The sequence below is a fragment of the Pseudogymnoascus verrucosus genome (assembly GCF_001662655.1).
Source record: "Pseudogymnoascus verrucosus strain UAMH 10579 unplaced genomic scaffold scaffold_39, whole genome shotgun sequence".
In the NCBI taxonomy this organism is placed as follows: Eukaryota; Fungi; Ascomycota; class Leotiomycetes; order Thelebolales; family Thelebolaceae; genus Pseudogymnoascus; species Pseudogymnoascus verrucosus.
Genome location: NW_017263690.1, coordinates 194,623 through 214,093, shown reverse-complemented (window position 1 = coordinate 214,093; position 19,471 = coordinate 194,623). Strand labels below are relative to the sequence as shown.

The window sequence follows — 19,471 nt, the reverse complement described above, 5'->3', positions numbered from 1 at the left end:
AAAGGCCTCGCCGTGAGCCCTGCCAAGAAAAAGCTCAGCCCAGCACCCCCAGCGATCAGCGAGAGGCAGCGACGATAACAGCTCCACCCCACCCCCTCCAAAGAGCGACTTAGAGCAGGCATATAGCAGTTGAAAACGCAAATTCATTTCATGATATACTAAGCAAATGGAGGAAGTCGCTGCTACGCTTGGAAAGATGGATTTTGATTCCTGGAAGAGATGCGCGAGTCACAGTAACAACATGAGAGTTCGTGAAGTCAGCTAATCCAAAACAGGCTCAGAGAAAGTGCCTGTGTGATTGATTTTTTTGTCTAGAGTTCTAGCTTAGCGTACATATCTGCGGGATAAACGGGACCCATTTCCGGGGGTGAGATTGTACCATATACCCGCAGAGATTCACTTGTACGTCGTGTCATGCGGGCATTTGCACTCGGCTCACGGCAGCGACATGAACAGCTCCAGCATCCTGGGGTAGATGGGCGTGCCAAGGCCTGTGACGAGGTCCCAGCCCTCGACGGCGGGGAAACCGTCCGTGCCGCAACCAGGACTGCTGCCTATAGCCACGTCCTTAAGCACCTCGTGGAACGCGTACAGGGCTGGGTTGATGAAGCCGACGGTGCTCTTGCCAGGAGCCAAACGCTCGCCGTTGATCTGCGTGATCAAACTGCCGAATGTTGTCGCCGAGCAGCTGGCGCTGGAGCTGCGGAGGACCTGGCCGTCGACGCCGTTGGCGGAGACGTCCGGGAACGCGCGCGCCCGGCCCGTGCTGTTGAAGTACTGGCTGATTGAGGAGAGGTTTGGCGAGGCCAAGTAGCGGTGCACGGCGTGCTCTTGATACGCCGGCATCGCAAACACGTTGCTGAAGCCACCGCCGCTGTAGCCAAAGCCGGGGAAGATGTGGCCCAGCGACATGGCCTTCTCGACCTGCTCGCCCTTGGCCAGGGCGGCCGTGATGTTGATGCCCAGTATCACCTGCGTCACGCCCACGCTGGTTACGTATGGGCACCCGCCTGGGAAAGTCGGATTGTAGCGGCCGCTGCCGACGACTTCGCTGCCGTCATCAGATAGGCAGCGGTTTCCAACGCCAGCGACACCTAGGACGTTTATGTCAGTTGGACCTAAGTAGACTTCACGAGTGACGAGAAGGGCTCAACACACCGTAGTCGCTCGCCGAGTACAGCACGGTTGTGCCCATCAATCCAAGCTTGGCGTAGTCGTGGCACTGTCGGTCCTCGTAGAACGGGGTTAGCTGGGCCTCGCTCAAGCTAACCGGTGTCGTCAGCACGCCCGGGGGCTTCGGGATACCGCAAGACTTGGGCCCATCGTAGCCGCTGGGCTGCTGGTCCGGGTAGGTGGGGTCCAGGGTCGGGTCTTCGCCGCCCTCGTAGGTGCAATAGGAAGCATCCAAGGCATCGAGCACGGTGTTGAAGGAGGCGCCTACGATGTCGTCACCAGCCTGCAGAAGGGTCACCTTCTGCGGCGCGACGAGCGTCATGGCTATCTGGAGGTTGAGGTTGATCCTGCCCTGGAAGTTGAAGCCGTACGTAGCATTCTGCTCAGCGCCGCCGTCGATGCCGACCTGGATGGGCCGCTGGCCAACCAGCTTGGGCGAGTACTCGCTAAAATACAAATCCAGGTCAGAGCCCAAGTACGACGCGGGTGAGAACTCAGCGATGCCGTACGAGTTGCTTTTAGCGGCCCGCTTGGCCGGCGGGAACGAGTACAGCGTGCGCAGGCAGGTCGGGGTCATGGTGATGTTGCAACTGTCCAGGTCTTCGCCACCAGCCGGTGGCTGCGGGCTGTAGATAGCAAGAGGGTGGGCGAGGCTGAGGTCGAGGCTCCTCTTGTCATCACGTTCGCCCCGGCGGCGTCGCTCGCCGTCTGTCGGCGCACGCAGAGGCACGTCAAAGTGCAGCGTTGGCACGATCAGGTCGACGTGGTGCTCGCTCAGCACCTGTGGAATGCTGTACAATCCCTCGCAAGCCACGTACCCTTGGCCCGTGGTGTCATGGTCGTACGCGTGGTACTTGGTGTGCAGCAGCATTTCGGCCTCCTCCACGGTCGAGTTGACTGAGATCCAGAGCCGTGACGACCCCACCTCAATTCGGTGGTCCGCGATGCCGTTCTCCAGCAGCCACTCCGTCACGGCTGCAATGCTCTCGTCGCTGCATGGGCTGTCAGCGAGATGTACAAGTCCAGGAAGTTGCGGGGCGCACCGCCGCAACTTACCTAGGCGCGAACGTGCTAGTCACCTGCTCGTGCGTCCAGTGCTGCCCGTAGCTCTTGCTCTGCGGGTTGGACACGCCGTCGATGAACTTGTACATGCGATGGAGATTCTGCTGCCGCAGGCCAAACCGTAGGGGCAGCCGCGCACCAGGATTCAGAGCGAAGTCCTCCCGCTTCGTCCACTGCACTGGCGTGTGCTCGAGGCTCTCGTGGACGACGTGGTCGATGTAGCGGCGTGTGGGGGAGGCCGCGCCCAGCGTGGCCGCGGCTAGAAGGCACAGCAGCGAGGCGGCAAGCATGGCAGGTGAGGAGAGAGATGAGAGGTTCGAAGAGGTTCGGTTGTTTGGAGAGGAGTGGTGATATCGTCTCCTTATCACTGCTACTAAGTTCCAATAGATGGTGCGCTATTTAGAAAGATGTCAGAGATTTCAGATTGACTGCTACTGGCAGCTTATGTATGTTGCGGCCCAACCACCAACTTTGCTGGTTGGCCAACTGGCCGGTCAGTTGGCCAACTGGCCGGCCCAACCACCAACCTACATAGTAGTAAATAGTAGTAAAGTAATCAAATAATCAATATACTATTTCCTACTGTGTCTGCCCGTGCCCGTTTCCGACGAGGCCTCTCAACTAATGCAATTTCTGTACGAGTAGCTAGACCTGATAAATAGCCACAGTCATGGTCATCGTTGTGGCAGTGTACACTACACTCCTTAGCTTCGTTATAGCAACGGCACCGCTTTGTACTACACTGCCCTTTACACTAACATGATATTCCAACCTGTGCGCTTGTAGAAGCCTCTCTAGCTGCAAGCCCTAGTGTTACTTGCTTTGTAGAAGTAGGAATAATGATATCAGACCATAGAGCTTGCTCTACAACTCCGAGTGATTTTGTAGGTATAAGGCGTTGTATAACACCTGGAGGTGTAAGAATGCGATACCTATGAGGGTAAGGCTCTTCTAGAATGCGTGCAAATAGCCACTTATTATCAGTTGAGGTTCTATCCTCTCGAGGAACCTTTCTAGAGACTATAGCTCCAACATCAAAGTGTTGGATATCGTGCTTCTTAGTATACTTGCGTATCATAGAAACCCTTGCTCTTTGAGTAGCTGCTATAGCTCTCTCAATTACAGGGTCAGGTGTAGCTACTACCGTAGTCCTAGATTGAGCTGGCAATCGAGTCCTACTCCCACGCCGGAGCTCAATTGTAAGCTCTGGCTCAGAGTGTGAGCTCTCAATTCTAAGCTCAATTCCGAGCTCTGGCTCAGAGTAGGAGCTCTCAATTCTAAGCTCAATTCCAAGATCTGGCGCTTGGCGGAGCTGTGGGTCAATTAGAGCTTCAGGCTCAAAATCACTCTCAAAAATCGGTGCCATAGTTGGGTCTTCCTGCTCAACCCCAATTGAGAGATCCTTCCGAGCCTGGCTATTAAGCCAGTCAATATGAGAGTTCCTCTCTCAGAACAGTAGCTCAGCTGGTGCGCACCCAATTGTAGAGTGGGGTTGGGTGTTCATTGCAAGCGTGACTTCAAGTAGCCCATCTTTCCACTCTGTAGACCTATGATCCATTTTCCATGCCCGTAGCTTATTCTCAACAACCCCATTTGCTTGCTCAACAAGGCCTTGCGTTTAAGGCGACCGTGGTGCTCCATTTACTACTTGAATTCCATACTTCTGTAGTAGAATGAGTAGAGCTCCCTTAAATTCCTTCCTATTATCAGCTTGCATAATCTTAGGAGGTAAGAAGGCTGCAATGAAGAGAGCAAAGGCGTCTGCAATAGGCTCTACATGCTTGCTCTTTAATGGACATAGCTATGTATATTTTGAGAAGTGATCCTTTATATGTAGAATCTACTTATATTGTCCTGACGGCTCGTGTCGCATATTAATTAGGTTAATTTAAACCCTTTCCCACGCTCTTCTACTTATAATAGGAACTAAGGGAGCCTTAGTTGTATTTGGTCGATTTAGTGTGTAATTCTTACACTATTTGAGTATAAACTCAACATCCTCTCGCTTTATTCTATAGTATTGTTGCTTGATAGTTGGCTACACCTTATTACGGCCTGCATGTAAGAGCTTTAGATGCTCTTCTGCAATAACACCAAACACCTCTGCTTGTAGTACCATATATCGTGAGCTTGTATATCGTGTATTGCTCTGTCGATAAAGCTTATTATTAATAAGCTCAAAATCAAATTGTGCACGGTGCTTAAGGTTCTTAGACTCTTTGTCTGTAGGTTTGAAGGCTTTTGGGTTGCGTAGTATAGTGCATATTTGATCCCATTTCTCATATGAGAATTGCTCACGGTTGTAGTAAGTTGTACTACTTCTATATGCTTCAAAAGCAGTGCGCACGTCGTTTGGAAACGGGTTGATTGAAGCAATAGTAGCCATTATAGCTATAGTTGTAGAATAGGTCTACAATATGAAGCTTCTACGATTCTATATACCCCGCTCCTTGGCAGGTTGGTGGTTGGGCCGGCCAGTTGGCCAACCAGCAAAGTTGGTGGTTGAGCCGGAACATATATCAACCTCATATATAACGATTCGACACGTTTTTAGTGAACAAGGCTTCGATCATTTTGCATTGATATACTCGAGCCTTTACTAGCACATGCATTAAACAAAGATGTCAAGCAGCCAGAGTCCTTGGGAAAAGCTGATATGCTCTGACTTTCCAATTCGAATCCTTGCGGTGGTCATAATGACTATTATTTCGCAAATGGTCATAATTGTGAACAGTTGAGGACAATTGCTGTCCGTTTTAGAGCAGCGCAGAAAGTCCGAGTTGGAATTGCAGAAGGGGTTTCAAATGAGAAGATCAACAAGGAGGTTGCGGACCTACATAGATTAAATGGGTACGAGAAACCACCATTCATCGCCGACCACAGAGACGGCCAAGTACCCGAATATCACAACCTAAGGGATATGACACAAAGATCCTAATTGGAACTTTAGGTAAAGTGTTATGTAATTTGAATTAGAACTTACAGTGCCTAACGTGGAAGGCGTGGAATGATGATGGAAAAAGTCTGACACGAGATTTGCATCTGATGAGCTGGGAAAGGGTTTGAGAGGAAAAAGGGGGGAGGGAAGATGACAGCTGCAGCCGCTTTAACTCAATAATATCCTTTATCCTTCTGCTGGTCAGTCTCAATTAACTTTTCCCGAATAAAGGAGACAGGGCAGTGGAGGGAGCGGGAACTGCGAATCAGACGGACAAATGAACAAGTGTTGCTGGACATTGGGTGGATTCTGCGCTGCCACGTTCTAGTAGAGTGTATCACCTCAATTACCATTTACAGCAGCCTCCAACAGCGGTGTCGAATGGAGATTTAGAGCGACATGTTGTATCCCATTATCTCGCACCTGCCTAACCTTCTTCAGTATAAAATGCTGTCCAGCTCGTAATGGCTGCTCGAATCAAGCATATATTATCAAAATGCTGGACAGCTGGAAGGGAGCTCTGACGAAACCACAATCGTCATTCTCCAGTTCAAATGTCCCCATGACAGTGTCTTGGTGTGCCTGGTTTGAGGAAGGTCGTGCGACCGTTCAGTTGGGTATATCGTCTGCGCCACCTCCTATAATTCTCTAGCTAATCCTCCCAGTCGTAGTTCCATGCACACGCAGTACCCAGGATCGTCGAATCACTGGCGGACCTCGCAGCTCGTGAATCCGTCGTCTATGGCGCCTGGCTCTATGGCACCTACTTAGGTGCAGTCGGAATGTCTCTCCACCACAAGTTATGCCATACCCTCGGAGGGTCCTTTAACATGCCGCACGCCGAAACACACACCATCATCCTACCTCATGTGTTGGCTTATAATGCTCCCTCCCGTTATACCCGATACTATGAAGAGGTTAGTGATGGCGATGCAACCAACGGGCTGAGTATGCTGCTTCAGAGGCCAAAGGTAAAGAGATCATTGAAGGACTTTGGATTTAAAGACGAAGATATAGACAAGGCTGCGGAGATTACGGTCGGGAACTCGTACTGGAATCCAAGGACTATAGAGAAGCAGCTTATCAGGGAGTTGCTGAGGCGGACGTGGTCTGGAGAGGACGCAAGGGCGGATCTGTGACTCGGTAAGAATGAGTCCGCCTCGTAGGAAACAACTCAATAGCGTAATAGAGACAAAAATGGGATTATATTTGTTGCAAGTGTTCCCGGTGTTGCGAGTTAATAAGAGCCTGAGTATCTACTGCTAGGGAATGGGGATCAAGAGGTCACGGGTAAACTCGGTATTCAGTCTCTCCTGATTATGCTAGTGCTATTCTGTATCTGGCGGCCGCCATTAAACAATTTGTAGTTAGGCTCTACTGATTCCAAGGTTTCTGCAGAGGCTAAACAAATTAGTCTCGCTGTTCCGAGAACGCCGAGAACCGCGAGATAGTTTCCACCAATAAATTAAATTAATTTCGATTAGTGGTGGATCCATTCCACTGGATGCAGCTGCTGACTAATTTTTATATCCACTCCACTGGGGGCATTGATTGATTGAGTTGAATGGATCGTCACCCTGACTAGATTCGAGGCTTATCATAACGTACCGTTTGGCCGTCATGCTCGGGGAGAGAAGTGTCACTATTCTCTGTGTCTTCAACCTAAGCAAAAGCAAATGACCCACATCATCTCCTCATTTGTAACGCCCATGATAGCCATATTAGTCGAAGCTTTATAGCTCACTGCCTCTAAAATCGAATTTTACTTCCCATATTACCACCTTATACATCGCACCTACTTCAACCATTCGATAGAGCAGAGAGCGTTCATTTTCCTCAGCAGCCACCACCACACAACGATGTTCTCACGGGCACTGAGGACGAGCCGGGCGGCGCGGCTGCCGAGATCTGCGCTCTCGAGGACGGCGATTGCGAGCCGTTCGGTCACTACTGGAGCTGCGTCGGCTCACCCGGAGAGAGAGTGTGTCCCTGACGTATGTCGATCAATTAGGATGGAGAGGACGAGGTCGGAGTGCATTTTATGATAGGGTGTACTGACTGGGTTGTAGGAGGATGATAAGCCTTTTGAAGTGCGTCTCTCTGACGAGAGCTTCGAGACTTACGAGTTCGACCCGCCGTCATACACTCTCAACACCACGAAGAAGGAGCTGAAGCAGATGTACTACGACATGGTAGCCACACGGTAAGCACATTGGACACCCCCTTGCTTCCAACCTCCTCTCCCCTGACGACGCCGTACTCACACACATCAGCCGCATGGAAATGGCCGCCGACAGACTGTACAAAGAGAAGAAGATCCGCGGCTTCTGCCACTTGTCGACCGGCCAAGAAGCCGTCGCCACAGGCATCGAGCACGCCATCGCCAAATCCGACGATGTCATCACGGCCTACCGCTGCCACGGTTACGCGCTGATGCGTGGCGCCTCAGTCAAGCAGATCATCGGCGAGCTCCTAGGCCGCCGCGAGGGCATCGCTTACGGTAAGGGAGGCTCTATGCACATGTTCACTAAAGGCTTCTACGGCGGCAACGGTATTGTTGGCGCGCAAGTGCCTGTCGGTGCTGGGTTGGCGTTCGCGCATAAGTATAACGGGGATAAGAATGTCACAGTGGCGCTGTATGGTGATGGAGCGTCGAACCAGGGACAGGTGTTTGAGGCGTTTAACATGGCGAAGCTGTGGAAATTGCCTGTTCTATTTGGCTGCGAGAGTATGTTTTTCCGCTTTCGTCATAATTTACCCGTTCCTGTTTATTCTGGGTCGAACTAGAAGCTAATATGTGAATTTCAGACAACAAGTACGGCATGGGTACCTCCATGAACCGCTCCTCTGCCATTACCGACTACTACAAGCGCGGCCAATATATCCCTGGCCTTAAAGTCAACGGCATGGACGTGCTCGCCATCAAGGCCGCTGTCGCGCACGCCAAGGCCCACGCCGTCGCCGGCCACGGTCCCGTCATCATCGAGTACTCAACCTACCGCTACGGCGGCCACTCGATGTCCGACCCCGGCACCACGTATCGCACGCGCGAGGAGATCAAGCGCATGCGCTCGACAGACGATCCTATCGCTAACCTCAAGTCGCAGCTGCTGGACTGGGAGGTCGTGAGCGAGGAGGAGCTGAAGGGCATTGATACGCAGGCGCGAAAGGATGTCGATATCGAGGTCGCGGAGGCGGAGAAGATGGAGGCCCCTAAGGCCAATCCAAAGAACTTGTTCGAGGATATTTATGTTAGGGGCAGCGAGCCGGACTTTATGCGCGGCAGGACGGTGGATGAGACGTACTATTATTAGATCGGAGGTGTAAAGGGGAGTGAAGAGGGGTTTGTGGTGAGTTGATGAGCAAGATGTAGAGTGTAAGATAATACCAGCCTCGTAGAAATACATGCTCCTTTGTCCCCTTACTGTATAAAGCGTTGAGTGTGCACCGTGAACGAATGCTACGCGTGAGGCCATGATACTAGGCTTGAAAAGGAGGCGGGCCGGCGACAACAGTGGCAGATACGATAGGCGAGATAGCGTGTAGAGGTGCTACAAAGGCACGAATGGTGAGAGTAGTAGAACGATAATAGTGAGATGAAGCTGCTTAACTATAACAATCTTTCAAACTGGTACAACCATGTCCATATCCCTATTTAGTACAGTCTAAGCAATAAAACCTTATCCACCTTTTTTAAAAACCCTACTATTGAGAAATTATTCATACTACCATCCCCTTCAATTTGCTGGCATTTACATTAACCTCACGACTGGCTTGACAAGAACTACTGCTGTCCTAGTCCTATCCTATCCTAGTTATTGTTATTGTTGTTTTATTTATAAGCTTCTTGCACTAAGCTATAAGCTATCCAAATTCTGCTGGTATTAGCCCTTGTTCCAAGTTCAAAGGTAACTATAGTCTTAAGGAGTACTATAGCCATAGGCTCTCCTTCTGCCCCTAACTCCCCATATATGTACTATCCCAGCTCGAGAGTTGAATCTGTGCTGGTGCTAGGCTAGGCTAGCGTACACGAGATAGTCTGATATCTCGTGGTATCGTCGAGTTAAGGTCAAAATAAGCAATGGCCCGCAACGCTTGCAATCGTACTCACGTTCCCATAGTTCCAGGTTAGGACCGTCACGCAGACCACTTTACGGATATCCGCCCGACCCTCAGTCCGGATAGGCGGATCAAGCGGGTAGGTGAGCCGTTGCTAGCCGCCGGGCCTCTCCGGTTGTGGGCTGGGTGTTTTCCGACGGATGATATGCGGAAACTAAATCTGATTTGGTTTCGGTCTCTAAATTATCTGCGACTTCTTAGGTCAAAGTTGATTATCATGCCGAGACGGGTAGATAGTACATTACGCTCATTCTATGGCTATACTATTTAGCTTATCTGGCGTTCTCACAGTAGTCACCATAAATCGACATGACAGCCCTCAAAAAGGAAGAATTTATTTCTCACTTCTTTACCCTGCTCGTTGGCGGCGTAACCGGCGGTGTTGTTGGAGTGGCGATAGGACTTGGCTGTATAGTTGTCGAATACCGCCATCATTCAGAGGTTGACGTTACCTGTGAAATTATACCCTTCTAAGTCCGCTGGAATCTTTGGTGCTATCGTCAGTGCAGACAGAGTTCGAGTGATTTTGGATTGCCCGCTGTGGGAGGTATATTGATGATGCTCAACGAGACCTCGCTGAATTTGCGAAATAGCATTCGATCTCGCAACAGGCAAGGAGATGGAGTAGAGAAAATAAGTATAGCAGTATCTACTCGTCACGGACTGTGAGCATAGTTACATCCTTTGTCGTTGTGGGGAGCAATATTCGAATTTTGCAACGAGGCAGAAGCTCGCTCAAGCTCGTGTCTATGCAAATGGCCTCACGGTTGCAGTTCTAATCATTATTTTTACATAAACTTCCCAGGCCTCTCCCGTCGAATTCAACCTTGAACATGTAGATATAAAAGTAATGTCGGCGACAAAACCGTCGTGGCGTGTAGTATTCCGTCCCAATTATCGTAATAGCGAATCTGCAGATGAGATGCGGCAAAAGCCACACCATCCGTCATACTTTGGAGCTATATCTCTCGTAGATTATCATTCTGATCCACCACATAGTAATCTCCTGTGTAGAGTCTGTTAGACTCACGAGACACGAAAGAATTACCACTAGGTGCATGCATTTGTGAAAGGTATGGAGATAAAGGAACAAATGGCTCGCCAATGTTATCGATGACAGCATTGTCCAATCTTCCTGTGAAATCGTGAGGGTGTATCTGCCCTCTCTGCATATCCAACGTGCTCACATACTGATCTAGGGAGTCAACGTTTTGGGGGGGATTCATAACTGTCGAACCAAAATCTGGGGACAAGCCGCCTTTAAGATACAGGGGTTGGCGCCCAAACATATCTTCAATCGAATCAGGACCCAGAAACCGAGAGAAATCGCCACACAGAAAAAATGTCTCAGGAACAGGCCAGGGCTCCTGTGGGGTCTCCACAGATGCAGAGCTACCTAATTCCACCGAATCAATTGCCTGAGTGGAGGTTTGTGGGTTAACGGATGTGCTAGTTTGCGGCTGGTACTCGTATGAGCTGTGGTCAGTCCCTTCTTGATCGCTGTGGGCTTCTCGAGCTTTATTTTTTTTCGACAACGATGTGTGGCGCTTTCTCCGAGTTTTCGATTGCGCCGTCACCTGGGCTTTCCCTAATCTTCCCGGAAGCCGCGTGAATATGATCTAGAGGCGTCAATAATGTCACTTATGGATTTGTATATGCTATGCTGACCGCTAATATCTCAGAGTGCCTGGCTGCAGCCATACTCTTATAAGCAAGTTTTGCAAGCACGTCCCGGCCATATTCAGCGTCTTTCAATGTCTGCAAGGTTCCCTCCACTTCCACATTCTCCCAGACGTAAAACACTAGGGCAAGTGTTGCGCAGAATGTCGTATAAATGGAAAACCAATATGGCCCATTGAGCGTATCCTGCTTCTCCATTTGTCGTGCATTGTGAATGATATTTCGGCCGACATCCACACATGCCGCAGCATAAGCATAACACTGTCCGCTTGTTGGTGAATCCGTTTTGGAGTGCGAGATATAGTGAAGGAATGGCCGATAGAGAACCATTTGCACATGCGTAAAGGCTAGCCGGAGGTGATGTTGTACCCTGCTTATTGTATTAGATAATTCGGTCTGGCATGATGGATTATTAATTAAACTACCTCAGAAGCTCTCTTGGCGAGTCTGCACCTGGCCGGAGGTGCATCGGGAGATTCGTGGCCCAGAGCTGTAAGTCTCCCTCTACCTCACGAACCTTCGCATCGATGACTACATATGCTCTTGGTCTCTGCGCGACCTCCTTTTGCATGCATTTCGTGGGATAAACTTTCGTTATGACCTTCCCTAAGATTTGAACAAGCCTTGTGTGAGCGTTAAACCCTGTGACCATCGATACTTGCCCATCTGGCATTGGTAGTATGCCCTCCTTAGTTATATACTGATCATCAATCTCCAAGGGCATCTCCTGATCAATATCATCGTCTCCTATCGTCCTCGGTAACCCTAGGATGGCAACAATGTAAGTCTCCATAGTGCGGATCGTCCAGAAGATTCTCTTTCGACTTTCTCGCTCGATCGGGTTCATAGCTTCAGGTTCACGGCGGTGAAGGCCCATCTGCAGAGAGGCAGCCATCGCTGCGCAAAGGTACGAGTGGCAAGTGGACATTTTCGCCGATGAGTGTAAGAAGATGATCATGAACACGACCGCTTGGAGTGACCACAGGTCGCGACATTCCGTGAGATCAAGCATTTGTCGAGACGCGACGAAGTATTTTTCCCTTTATAAGTTAGAAAAACTAGTTAGGAGATTAGATGCGAGAAACTTGACGGACCCTTCAGATACAGCATGTGCAGAGCCGAAATAAGCCCGCTCACTGTTCGAAAATAGGTAGCCTACAGCAATAACAGCGTAAAGTAGCGGCAGAAACATATTCTCTTCGTAGCCATACTGCTCAGGGTCGACAAGGTACAACCGGTCAAACATGGAATAAAAGCTTGGCTGATGGATGAATCTGAGTATAGCACATGCCTCATTCAATGCACTCGATGTTAAATCCAGCGCAACGTCTCGTGGAGGTAGTGGGACGGAGTCCTGCATTGCGCTTTTGCATGATTGGTCATCTGAGCTTCCTGGCGACTCGCGGATCTGGGGCATTGACCGGAGCCTGAGCACCGTATTCTTTCCAACACCTGAGTCTGAAATGTTACCGAATTGTTCTCCCAGGCGGCGTATAAAGGCAGATGATGATCCATGGCCGTGATAGCTCCAGTTGCCTAGGTCATCAAGATCCAGTTGCCCAGTCGCTTCGAGAACAGTTTCTAATGCGACATCCTTCTCGGTGCCATCGTGTGGCAAACTCCGTGTGGCTGTATCCGAAGTGCCAACGCCAGTCTGTATTACAGTCTGGGATTCAGTGCTAGGTAGTCGCAATTTGCTCAATGTGTTAGCATCTAGATTCGGGTTGTCGACGTCTAGATTCGGCAAAAGTGCTTTCAAGAGACTCTGGGCTCGTTCCAGCTTGGATTCTAGTTCGTCAATCTCTTTTCGGGAGAGACGTGACGACCGCTTGTTCGGTTGATCGTAGGTGCAGTCTGTTTTGGATTCAGATAATAGATCAGTCTAGTTGGTCCCATTACTTACCTAGTTCGAGCAAGCTGCAATGTTGGCACGGGTGTCTTCCATCGCATTTGATTTTCCTCCCCCGGCATTCATCGCACGCTCTACCGATCCTGCGGATCCTATGGGTTGATTCTGGTTCTGACGAAACACTGCTATTTAGGTGCGAGTTTGTATCGAGAACTCTCGTAGGGATAGTCTGGTGCCGGTGGATTGCCAGCTCAGCTGTAGAAGGTTCATTCTCGCTTTCCATTGATGGTGCTAACATGTTGAGTAATGTAATGGTTTTTAATTCATTTGCGAATGGTAAGCGGGGAGTCTGGGTGGGGGTATCGGGCAAATCTGATATTGCCACTTGGCTTTGTGACATAATTCTCGCTAGGCTAGACTTGGCTTGACAAGCTTCGCACTGAGCATCGGCATTTATTAGTCAGCACCTTGCTGACCGAAACACGCATGATGCCACAGCGAGGGAGTGTTCCATCAGTCGCTCTGTAAATAAGAGACCGTATCGCTGATAAAGTATTTGACCTCCCCAGTCATGAGACTAAATCTCAGTATGGCATCACCACCTCCCTTTAGTCGGGCTTACCAGTCCAATCGTGGACTTTTCACTCTCACCACAAACCGCAAATTCAACCATTCTACGGATACAACAGCGGCGTGTGGAGCGAAGTCACAGCACGTCAGCCTACAAAGGATTCCAGGGTACTCTCATCCGTAATGAGGCTTCTGACCTGGAATCTCGACGCATTTCACAGTGGATGCGAGATTCGGGTGCACGCAGCGCTCAACCTCCTGAAGCAGGAGTTTGACAATACCCCGAAGAGTTTGCCTATAGTCTTTATGCTTCAAGAGATCAGTCTCTCAGGCTTGCGGCAGATCAAGGCCTCTAGGTGGATACAGGACAGTTTCCATATGGCAGACATCTCCGACAGGTACTGGGCCGACAAGCGTTACGGAACCACCACACTGATATATAAGAGATTGTCGAATGAGAAAGTCTTTCGCCTTTATTATGATTCGAAATTTGGTCGCGATGTCAAAACGTCGAGCATCCCAAAAACCCTTCGAATAGGGAACACACATCTAGAATCCCTTGTGTCTAATCCCCCTCTCCGTCCGGCTCAGTTTGCAACCTCGACGCGCAATCTCAGAGCACCTTGGATCTGCGCAGGAATACTGGCAGGGGATTTTAACGCTATACAAGATTTCGACCGGACTTTGCACAATGAAAACAAGCTTAACGATGCCTTCCTTGCTCTTGGTGGGTTAGAGGATAGTGTCGAGGGGCATACATGGGGATATCAGTGTGCAAAGGTATTGATGCAGAGGTTTGGACCAAGCCGAATGGATAAGGTGCTGTTTTGCGGCGAGATCAGAGTTGACGAGTCGAGGCGGAACGAATTAAGTAGTCTGACGGGCGGGCTGGAATGGATTACGGATCACTATGGACTATCTGCGATGCTGACAATTCTGCCTGATGAAGGAGACACTTCAAAAATTTAAATGCGTAGCAAGTATTATTCAATTATGTTTGCTTTGTCGATACCAGCTGTCCGTAACATCATACCTATTCAGACATATGGGCAATAGTGAAACTCGTCAGACGAGCGAGTAAAGAGGTCATCAAGATCCATGTCCATTTTGGCACTTCAAGCCCAGAATATATCAGCTACTCTGTATCCTCAAGCTGTGCGACGGATGGGGAAAAGAATATGTCCCCAGAGATAGTTCCACGGAGTGTGTATGCAGATGCGACAATCCAGAACAGAATAATTATGACAGTAAAAACCTACATTAGATTAGCTTTTATCACACAGACAAATAGACGCGACTCACCGTTCCGAGAACATTGAAAAACCTTGACGTCATCTCTTGTCCTATTGTTATGGTTGATCCGGTGAAGACACCAGTAGCAAATACGATGCTCCACCAACCCATATTAAACGGAGACTTAGCTCTTCCAAAAGAAGCTAAAGCCCAGACCAGCCAGGCAAGCCCAAAGCTCCACATTAAAAGAGCAGTTACGAAGCCAAACACATACAAAATCTGGCCAGCCACAGGTATGAGGGTATTTGTCGCAGGGAAGATTGCCAGTGAGACTTGGCCTATCTTCATGATCCCGAATCCCCCTTCGCCAAGCGGTCCCAAAGGGAGGAACACCGAGGAGATAACTTCCCGTGGAGGAATTTTGTGCATTGTGAGACGGTGGTAATACAGCACCAGCGTGAACATCGCGAGAGGTACACCAATTCCCCATAGGATATAGCTGACAACCAAAGTCCACAAAGCATGTGCGGAGTTGGTCAAAGTCTCTGCGACCATGGCTCCAGTTGCCGCACACACAATTGTTGAGACGATAGGCAGCAGCCATAAGGTTGTTAGGGAAGAGATCTCGGTTTTATGGACAGACATACTACATTCAATTGTTAGCTAACGATATAAAATCGACTATGCAAGCGGGGACATACATAATGAAAGGGAGGTAGAGACAAATCGCGATTGAGGTCACCACCTCAATCCACCACAGCGTCCAAGCAAGAGTCGCTGCCCAAGGGCCCCAGGCTGGGACGCATATGTTTATAATCATCTCAATGATAATGCCGAGGCCCATTGGACATGTCCCTAGGAACAGCGATTCTGTCGGATGTTTTATCATTGCTTGCCAGATTTCCGGATAACAAATATATCGCACGGTGGAGACGGAGAAGAAAAGAGTAAACAAAAAGACGTCCAGAGCAAAGATTGCCACCGATATCCAGTATAGCCATGCCCCATTATACGGCAGTTTGAAGAGAAGAATCGAGATCATACCGGTCCCCATGGTAATGGCAAACCATCTGTTAGAAGGAATTAGATCTAAAGTAGTTTAGTTATAGTGATGAGGCTTACGAAGGAGTGAAGTTGCGGACAATCCTCCGAAATGTTGAGATCCAACCTTTTGACGGGCCTTTCGAATTGGGGTCTACTACAGGAGCCATACCGAGATGAAGTGCTGGAAAATGACTGTATACACAATTCTTGAATGCGCACATCTGAGGACGAACGGTTAGATATATAGCACCTAACTGCTACCTGCCCGCTGAGTCCGACTCTCGGCAATAGCGGGTCTCAAGCGGATATCAACAAGGCTAATACATGGCGGAGGCACGACACAAAATATCTATTTTTTATCAAAAGACTTAGGGAACGTCTCCAGTAGGCTACCAGATTTGTCGTGTCGGTGGAACTTTTCGAGGAACCATGGTAAGAACCTAGACAGGCCGGTCTCATCGCAGTCTTCATCGTAAAAGGTCGTGAGCTACACGGGTAACGGTGATGTAACCATGTTATTTCTCTGTAGCCAGCTTACCTAACCCTAGGCAAGCACTACTGTGTCGAGCGGAGACCCCGGAACGCCAATCTAACGGATGATGTGGAAACTAGACCTAATTCGTCTTCAGAACGCCAATCTAACGGATGATGTGGAAACTAGACCTAATTCGTCTTCAGCTATCAAACCAGCAAAGTGGGTCAATTTTAAGTTTTCCTCGCTTGGGTTCGCATGCAAGATATTATTGGCCTTTAGATTTTGTTGCCACTAGCACCCTATTTGAAATAAGCCGTCGAGTTCCGTACGCCATCTATGATGCTAACAACTCATACACTAATTCCAAGTGGGGTCCTGTCGGCGCTACTGAACTCATCCTGGCCCCTAAGGGGGCAACCTAGCCATAATTGGCCAGGATCAATGCACTAGCGATAAAGCCAATCAAGACAGAGAACGGCACCAACAATGTGTTAATGGCTCCATCGGCGCTGTTGCTAGCTCGCCCTACTTAACTTTACTCAGCAGCTTAGTCGACCGGTTCCTTCCGGCTTGGACTGACTACAATAGAGCTTCTCTTTGTGGAATCCATCTCACATTAGTCAGAAGGATTAAATTAAAGAAGACTACGGGGGTGCAGCCCTTTAGTTTTATAGCTGGTCACCGGATATTTCCCTGGCGGGACTTTAAGTGGAGTTTTCAGACTCCGCGTATAATTGTATTATATAACGTAACGTACGGGGTAACCATGCATATGGGGTACCGTGCATTTTCCCCCACTACAGCTTCCAACCCTACCCCGTATTATGTCGGACCGCCAGACGTGGCTCTTACTTAGAACCCAAAATGTGGTCCGTGCGTAGGGCCACACGAAAATCGCTACAAATGGTTCTTGGTCAAGACGTGGCAGCCGTCACTCGCACCACATACTTTATATGGAAGGAGTCATGCATGGGAGACTTGCGTATCATGCAGAGCGACAGGCGATTGACCTGTATTAGGGGTCACAAAGTTATGAGCGTTTGAAGCTGGGTGCAGTTTTGATGAGGTCGGCTGTTTTCCCATACAAAATCAGGCGGTCTTGGCGGAAACGGTTCTTTGTCAAAAGTCCATGGGCGTTAGAGGTGTGATGAAGGCTTCCTAGTATGGGATGTAGAGCACGAGCTGGAGCATCTAGATCAATTGCGTAAGCACATGTGCAGGTTCTATAGAGGGAGCCATGAGTTGAAGAAGCAGCTCTCATACAAAGTGACAATGTGTGGGGGCTACGAGGAAGACCCAGGTCTTCTCTGGCATTGCCGCAAGGACCCGTATTCATCCTACAAAGCCGCATTCGAGGTGCGTACTTACAGGCTTTGCCAGCGCGTGTTGATGTTTCACCATTTTCTTAACGAGTTAAAATAGCAAGACTATCTAGTAAGCTCAGTCGAGCTGACTTATGCTGAAAACCCCGCCGTTTCGCTACTTACTACTGTGCGCGGTGCAGGTCATGTCTTGCGCGGACCTCTAGACCCACCACCTTCCCCCGGAGACGAAGGACCTTATCATACTATGCGGCTTCCGCCTTTGGAACTTGAGTACAGTTTGCCATTAACCGCTGATGAAATGAAAGATTTATCCGTGGAAGACGTCAGAGAGGCTCCAGGATTGGAAAACGTTCCTGCTGGGGTTCAGGGTCCCTTCCAATGGGTGGACCTACTCGGGGAGGGCTTGGAGGGGATCTTCGCTCATCAGGGTGGTAATTGGTCTTATACGCGAAATATGAGCGCCATCAATTTCCCTGCGAAGAGGACGTATGAGTCGATCATCCAGGGCCTGGCGTCTCTCCGTGTGGAAGATGTTGAATTCAGTCCCTTGGAGACGGTGGAAAATCAGCCAGTTTTGACCTCAGAAGGCCAATCAGGTCTCAATTTTATGTCTGTCGCGAGGGACAGTTGCCTCGACCTAGTCCGCATGCGAGGAGAAGTGAATGGTTTCTATCGAAGTCTCGTATCATCCACCATCGGACCAGTGAACACCTCGACGGCAGGTTGGACGCCTTTTCGGCCTTTTGAATCTTCGCCGACAATCAGTCTGGACGAACCCAACGTACGACTGGTCGACCTGTCAGGCAACGGCACTGCTGATGTTCTAGTAACTCATGATGATGTGTTTGTTTACTACGAATCTCTTGGAGAGCTTGGTTTCCAGACTGCCGTCAACGAGAGCCAAGGACCTCGTGTCCTGTTTTCCGACCCAACCAACTCAATTTACCTGGCAGATATGAGTGGCGATGGCTTGGTTGATATTGGATCAGAAATGGAAGCGTTTGCTATTGGCCGAATATAGGATACGGAAGGTTTGGCCCAATGGTTACCATGAGCAGCTCTCCTATCTTTGATGAAGATGTCAGCTTTACTCCCTTCGTATTATCCTTGCTGATATAGATGGTTCTGGTACCACTGATGTAAGACCGAAGGAAAATGATGCCCGATGCATGCAGACTTGCTGATTTCTGTCGCAGATAATATATTTTCGCGGCTCAATCGCGCAGGTATACCTGAACTTTTCAGGTAATGCCTTCGGCGCTCCCGTGTCACTGGAATCCTTAGTTCCTGCCTTTGACAGACTCACCACTATCACAGCCGTCGACATGCTTGGCGCTGCAACGACGTGTCTGGTATGGTCATCTTCCCTCCCAACTGATGCAGGCCCTCAGGCCTTCAAATATGTCGATCTTACTCCCAGAATGAAGCCTTATCTCCTGACCAAGATGGTGAACAACATGGGACGAGAGACTCAGCTGCTATATGCCCCTTCCACGATGTACTACCTTCAGGACGAACAGGCCGGAATCCTGTGGGCCACTCGCTTGCCATTTCCTCAGCAATGCATTGACCGCACAATCGCTGTAGATCTCATCACTAATCGTGTATATACGAAACGCTTCCGTTACCACCACGGATACTACTACGGCATTGAGCAAGAATTTTGGGGTTACGGCATGGTAGAACAATGGGACACTGATAAGTTTAACGTATTGGCTGGGACGGCGAGATTTTCAAACACTGAAACGCTGATGGACACGCCGCCGCTGCACACAAAAAGCTGGTTCCACACAGGTGCCTACACAGACTACGAAGGGTTAGCTCGTCTTTATGCGCGAAGTGAGTACTTCGGCTCCAATGGTCTCGACGAATCCCAATTTGAAGTATTCTTTGCGAGCCTGTTGCACGATGTAATCCTACCAGATGTCCACGACCTTACACCTGATGAACTTCGACTGGCATCACGAGCACTTTAAGGAGCAATGCTGCGTAAGGAGACTTAC

The 19,471-nt window shown here is 49.5% G+C and overlaps 8 protein-coding genes across 8 annotated transcripts; 5 read left to right on the top strand and 3 right to left on the bottom strand.

Annotated features, from left to right (window-relative positions):
- Positions 1 to 221: 221 nt before the first annotated feature.
- On the bottom strand, positions 222 to 2,525 carry VE01_07747 (uncharacterized protein; the record flags this gene model as incomplete). The annotated part of the gene is made up of 3 exons (XM_018277180.2): positions 222 to 1,094; positions 1,159 to 2,165; positions 2,230 to 2,525. The coding sequence occupies 3 exons, from the start codon at positions 2,523 to 2,525 to the stop codon at positions 436 to 438; spliced, it is 1,962 nt and encodes a 653-aa protein (XP_018128077.1). The 3' UTR covers positions 222 to 435.
- Positions 2,526 to 5,669: 3,144 nt separating this feature from the next.
- Positions 5,670 to 6,312, top strand: VE01_07746 (uncharacterized protein; the record flags this gene model as incomplete). Its single annotated transcript, XM_018277179.1, has 2 exons — positions 5,670 to 5,790; positions 5,861 to 6,312. The coding sequence occupies 2 exons, from the start codon at positions 5,670 to 5,672 to the stop codon at positions 6,310 to 6,312; spliced, it is 573 nt and encodes a 190-aa protein (XP_018128078.1).
- A 437-nt stretch (positions 6,313 to 6,749) lies between these two features.
- On the top strand, positions 6,750 to 8,589 carry PDA1_2 (alpha subunit of pyruvate dehydrogenase). Its single transcript, XM_018277178.2, has 4 exons — positions 6,750 to 7,167; positions 7,243 to 7,376; positions 7,447 to 7,901; positions 7,982 to 8,589. Exons 1-4 carry the CDS (start codon positions 7,033 to 7,035, stop codon positions 8,485 to 8,487), a joined length of 1,230 nt encoding a protein of 409 aa, XP_018128079.1. The 5' UTR covers positions 6,750 to 7,032; the 3' UTR covers positions 8,488 to 8,589.
- A 232-nt stretch (positions 8,590 to 8,821) lies between these two features.
- VE01_07744 (uncharacterized protein) lies at positions 8,822 to 13,174 on the bottom strand. The gene is made up of 6 exons (XM_018277177.2): positions 12,876 to 13,174; positions 12,067 to 12,826; positions 11,398 to 12,012; positions 10,961 to 11,342; positions 9,533 to 10,911; positions 8,822 to 9,479 (listed from the first exon to the last, which is right to left on the bottom strand). Exons 1-5 carry the CDS (start codon positions 13,117 to 13,119, stop codon positions 10,252 to 10,254), a joined length of 2,661 nt encoding a protein of 886 aa, XP_018128080.1. The 5' UTR covers positions 13,120 to 13,174; the 3' UTR covers positions 8,822 to 9,479; positions 9,533 to 10,251.
- Positions 13,175 to 13,304: 130 nt separating this feature from the next.
- Positions 13,305 to 14,689, top strand: VE01_07743 (uncharacterized protein). The gene has a single exon (XM_018277176.2). The coding sequence runs from the start codon at positions 13,575 to 13,577 to the stop codon at positions 14,358 to 14,360; it is 786 nt and encodes a 261-aa protein (XP_018128081.1). The 5' UTR covers positions 13,305 to 13,574; the 3' UTR covers positions 14,361 to 14,689.
- Positions 14,387 to 15,849, bottom strand: VE01_07742 (uncharacterized protein). The gene is made up of 4 exons (XM_018277175.2): positions 15,747 to 15,849; positions 15,326 to 15,694; positions 14,694 to 15,270; positions 14,387 to 14,646 (listed from the first exon to the last, which is right to left on the bottom strand). The coding sequence occupies exons 1-4, from the start codon at positions 15,833 to 15,835 to the stop codon at positions 14,527 to 14,529; spliced, it is 1,155 nt and encodes a 384-aa protein (XP_018128082.1). The 5' UTR covers positions 15,836 to 15,849; the 3' UTR covers positions 14,387 to 14,526.
- Positions 15,850 to 17,415: 1,566 nt separating this feature from the next.
- On the top strand, positions 17,416 to 18,489 carry VE01_07741 (uncharacterized protein; the record flags this gene model as incomplete). Its single annotated transcript, XM_018277174.1, has 2 exons — positions 17,416 to 17,499; positions 17,566 to 18,489. 2 exons carry the CDS (start codon positions 17,416 to 17,418, stop codon positions 18,487 to 18,489), a joined length of 1,008 nt encoding a protein of 335 aa, XP_018128083.1.
- Positions 18,490 to 18,518: 29 nt separating this feature from the next.
- Positions 18,519 to 19,444, top strand: VE01_07740 (uncharacterized protein; the record flags this gene model as incomplete). The annotated part of the gene is made up of 2 exons (XM_018277173.1): positions 18,519 to 18,548; positions 18,665 to 19,444. The coding sequence occupies 2 exons, from the start codon at positions 18,519 to 18,521 to the stop codon at positions 19,442 to 19,444; spliced, it is 810 nt and encodes a 269-aa protein (XP_018128084.1).
- Positions 19,445 to 19,471: the final 27 nt, after the last annotated feature.

Excerpts from the sequence above, each read along its gene's own strand:
- PDA1_2 (XM_018277178.2), top strand. The coding sequence starts at position 7,033 with ATGTTCTCACGGGCACTGAGGACGAGCCGGGCGGCGCGGCTGCCGAGA. Across the intron at positions 7,168-7,242 it reads AGAGAGAGTGTGTCCCTGAC|GAGGATGATAAGCCTTTTGA; the intron begins GTATGTCGATCA and ends ACTGGGTTGTAG. Across the intron at positions 7,902-7,981 it reads TGTTCTATTTGGCTGCGAGA|ACAACAAGTACGGCATGGGT; the intron begins GTATGTTTTTCC and ends TGTGAATTTCAG.
- VE01_07744 (XM_018277177.2), bottom strand. The coding sequence starts at position 13,119 with ATGTTAGCACCATCAATGGAAAGCGAGAATGAACCTTCTACAGCTGAG. Across the intron at positions 12,827-12,875 it reads TTGCAGCTTGCTCGAACTAG|ACTGCACCTACGATCAACCG; the intron begins GTAAGTAATGGG and ends AATCCAAAACAG. Across the intron at positions 11,343-11,397 it reads TCGCCAAGAGAGCTTCTGAG|GGTACAACATCACCTCCGGC; the intron begins GTAGTTTAATTA and ends TACAATAAGCAG.
- VE01_07743 (XM_018277176.2), top strand. The coding sequence starts at position 13,575 with ATGAGGCTTCTGACCTGGAATCTCGACGCATTTCACAGTGGATGCGAG.
- VE01_07742 (XM_018277175.2), bottom strand. The coding sequence starts at position 15,835 with ATGGCTCCTGTAGTAGACCCCAATTCGAAAGGCCCGTCAAAAGGTTGG. Across the intron at positions 15,695-15,746 it reads GTCCGCAACTTCACTCCTTC|ATGGTTTGCCATTACCATGG; the intron begins GTAAGCCTCATC and ends TCCTTCTAACAG. Across the intron at positions 15,271-15,325 it reads CTCTACCTCCCTTTCATTAT|TATGTCTGTCCATAAAACCG; the intron begins GTATGTCCCCGC and ends AATTGAATGTAG.